Genomic DNA, 3,983 nt, shown 5'->3' with positions numbered 1-3,983 from the left:
GAGGTCATTGTCTATCTACCTGGATGCGGCAGAAATAACAAAAGATGTGAAGAAACGAGCAACATTACTGCACTTCGGAGGGACAAGTCTTCAAGATATATTCTACAACTTACCTGGTGCAAATGTCACAGCTGCAGAGAATGTTGATGTATATAAGACAGCAGTAGAAAAACTTGATGAATACTTTCTTCCGAAGTGTAATCGAGTTTTTGAGCGTCACATGTTCAGAGTAATTAAACAAGAAGATAATGAAAAGTTCGAAAGTTTCCTGGTACGACTCCGGAAGCAAGCTGAAAAATGTAGTTTTGATAAGACAGAAGATCACTTGATCGACCAAATTACTGAAAAATGTCATTCAGCTGTGCTTCGAAAGAAAATTCTAACAATAGGTGACAGTATAACGCTAGAAAAAATAATAACTGAGGCTAATACATTAGAAGTTGTAAACGACCAACTACAAATATATGAAGACAAGACACAGAGTAGCCTAAATCAGAACAAGTAAACCAAGAAGAAGTTAACTCTATTTATAACAAGAATAGTACAAAAACTAAAAAGGAAGGGCCTCATGGCAAATTGAAACCTTCTTGCGTCCGGTGTGGAGGTAAAATCCATAAAGAGTACAAGGATTGTCCAGCTTCAGGGAAGACATGTCATGCTTGTGGCAAAATAGGACACTTCCGCCAACTCTGCAGATCGGCTGGTCTGAAACGGAAATTGAATAATCAATCAAGCAAGAAAGATAATAAAAAAGCGAGAGTTGAAGTCGATTACGTATTTAACATTGACAGTGATGCTATAATCGATTGTATCCTCGGGGGAATCAAGACAGAAATGCTAGTTGATTCTGGTTGTAAACACAATCTTATTTCTCTAGAAAAGTGGGAAGTTTTGAAAAAATTAGGAGCTGTAGCAATTAATCAAACACCCAACCCAACCAAATCTCTTATGGCTTATGGCAGTCACACTCCACTCAATATCAAAGGGTCATTTGAGACTACAATGGAAGCAAATGGACGCAAAGAAAATGCAATAGTTTATGTTATTGCGAATGGCACGCAAGACTTGTTGGGCAGAGAAACGGCGACACGGCTAGGTGTTTTGAAAATTGGTGCAGATGTGAATAAAGGTGTCATATCACAATCATTTCCCAAGCTCAAAGATGTATTGGTAGAAATTCCTATAGATGAAAATGTACAACCAGTCTCACAGCCATATCGGAGAATACCTTTGCCTATCCAACAAAAAGTTGAGAGCAAGATCCAAGAGTTACTCGATCGAGATATTATTGAAGAAGTTAATGGACCTTCACGATGGGTTTCACCAATGGTGCCCATTATGAAAGAAAATGGAGATTTGCGGTTGTGTGTGGATATGCGTCGTGCTAATGCTGCAATTTTAAGAGAAAATCATCCATTACCATGTATGGATAAACTATTACCGGAAATTGGGAAAGCTAAATATTTTAGCAAACTTGATATCAAGGACGCTTTTCACCAGTTGGAATTACACCCAGATTGTAGACATATTACCACTTTTATAACAGCCAAAGGGCTCTATCGCTATAAAAGACTCATGTTTGGCATATGTTGTGCGCCAGAGATATTTCAAAAAGTACTGGAGAAACTTTTAGTTAAATGCGATGGGGTCATTAATTTCATTGATGATATTTTAGTTTTTGGGGAGGATGAACAACAACATGACATGCGTCTGGAAATGGTACTGAAAGTAATTAAGGAGAATAACATACAACTCAATGAGCAGAAGTGCATATACAAAGTGAAACAGGTGCACTTCTTGGGACATGAACTATCAAAGCATGGAGTGAAACCTTTGCCAAAGTATATGGAGAGCATCACCACCTTCAGACTTCCGATAACAATAGAAGAACTACAGAGCTTTTTAGGACTTGTGAATTATGTTAACAAGTGGTTACCCAATTTAGCCACCAGAACAGAACCTTTAAAAGAACTGTTAAGGAAAAAACTGGGGAAAAAATCTGATATCAGACCGTATTGGACAAGTGAGCAAGACAAGGCATTTACAGAGCTGAAAGATGCACTAAGTAAAATACAGACGTTGGGATTTTACGATATTAAAGATAAAACCCAAGTTATTGCTGATGCCAGCCCAGTTGGCCTTGGAGCAATTTTAATACAGACCGATTCAAATGGACCACGGATAATCGCCTACGGAAACCGGACACTGACTGACTGCGAAAGGAAATACAGTCAAACCGAGAAAGAAGCTCTTGCTCTGGTCTGGTCTGTTGAACACTTCAACATTTTCCTTTTCGGCAAGAAATTTGATCTCATCACAGATCACAAACCATTGGAAATATTGTTTGGATCAAGATCAAAGCCGTGTGCACGCATCGAGCGCTGGGTGTTGAGACTCCAATCATATGATTATAACGTGATCTATAAACCAGGAAAGGTGAATATTGCTGACCCGCTGTCTCGTCTATGCAAATTGATTGGTGCACAATCTGCAGGAGGAGACGAACACATACACCAAATTGTAGAGGAAGCCAGACCACATGCGATTTCGATGTCTGCCATTATTGAAGCTTCTATAAATGATGAAGAAATCAGAGGCGTAAAAAACGGAGTGTATGAAAAAGAGTGGCATGAGACTGTTAAAGGATATAAGATATTTGAGAACGAACTATGTTTCTATGGCGATATTTTACTTCGGGGGAACCGAATTGTCATACCTCAGAAATTACGGAAAGGAGTATTGGACGCTGCACACGAAGGCCACCCTGGGATAGTTGCTATGAAGGGCAGGCTCAGGTCCAAGGTGTGGTGGCCAAGAATCGACAAAGACGTAGAAAATTTAGTCAAGTCCTGCAAGAGTTGCACTTTAGTAGGACTGCCAAATCCTCCAACACCGCTGAAGAGACGCGAACTCCCTTTAGCTCCGTGGGTTGATGTTGCGATGGATCTTCTAGGACCTTTACCTAATAATGACTACCTGCTAGTTGTAGTAGACTATTATAGCCGCTATAAAGAAGTAAAGATCTCCAGGACAATAACGAGTCACCAAATTATAAAGCTGCTCAAGGAAATTTTTAGCAGACTAGGTTACCCTGTCTCGATTACTGTTGATAATGGCCGGCAGTTTGTTAGTGAAGAGTTTCGATTGTACTGTGAAGAGTGCAATATCACCGTTCACAACACAGTACCATATTGGCCCCAGATGAACGGAGAGGTTGAACGACAAAATCGTGATATATTGAAACGCCTCAAAATTAGCCATCTAGAAAAAAAGGATATTAAAGAAAGTCTGATGGAGTATCTTATAATGTATAACAGTACACCCCACTCGACTACAGGGAAATCACCATCAGAGCTGTTTTTCAGAAGGCAAAATAGAGACAAAATTCCATCAATTGACCGAATTGAAGGTACTGATGTCGACCTGGATGTGCGTGAGCGAGATAAAATACAGAAAGAAAAGGGGAAAGAATATGCAGACAGAAGGAGAGGCGCTAGTGAGCCTAATCTAGCAGAAGGAGATAAAGTGTATGTCAAGAATATGGATAAAGGAAATAAGCTCTGTCCAAACTACAATCCAACACCTCATACGGTACAGAGTGCTAATAGAGGAGATGTGTCAGTAAAGAATGATCTAACGGGTCAAGTTCTGAGAAGAAATGTGGTTCACCTGAAAAGAGTAGAAGGACAGTGGGAAGCTGTTCAACAGGAAGATCAGGAGAAGGCGCCGACGAGGCAAACAGTGATGAGCAAATGTAGCTTGTTTTAAATGTTGTTAATTAATACTTAATTTCTTGATTTAACTATACTGAATATGTAAAAGGCACTGACTGAGTATTATCTGTAAGACTGATTATAGATGAGTAAAATATATTTGTTGATTTTGAAACACTTGTTGTTATTAATCTAATTTAACTTCAAGGGAGGGATGTAGTGTATGCTAAGCTTAAATAGCATACTGAACACTATCTCGTGTGTCTATTG

At 39.3% G+C, this 3,983-nt stretch overlaps 1 protein-coding gene across 1 annotated transcript; it reads left to right on the top strand.

Annotated features, from left to right (window-relative positions):
* The first annotated feature begins 1,002 nt into the window (after positions 1-1,002).
* Positions 1,003-3,768, top strand: LOC125239324 (uncharacterized protein K02A2.6-like). The gene has a single exon (XM_048146873.1). The coding sequence runs from the start codon at positions 1,003-1,005 to the stop codon at positions 3,766-3,768; it is 2,766 nt and encodes a 921-aa protein (XP_048002830.1).
* Positions 3,769-3,983: the final 215 nt, after the last annotated feature.

The sequence above is a fragment of the Leguminivora glycinivorella genome, chromosome 2 (assembly GCF_023078275.1).
Source record: "Leguminivora glycinivorella isolate SPB_JAAS2020 chromosome 2, LegGlyc_1.1, whole genome shotgun sequence".
Lineage (NCBI taxonomy): Eukaryota > Metazoa > Arthropoda > Insecta > Lepidoptera > Tortricidae > Leguminivora > Leguminivora glycinivorella.
This window is presented reverse-complemented; position numbering and strand designations above follow the sequence as displayed.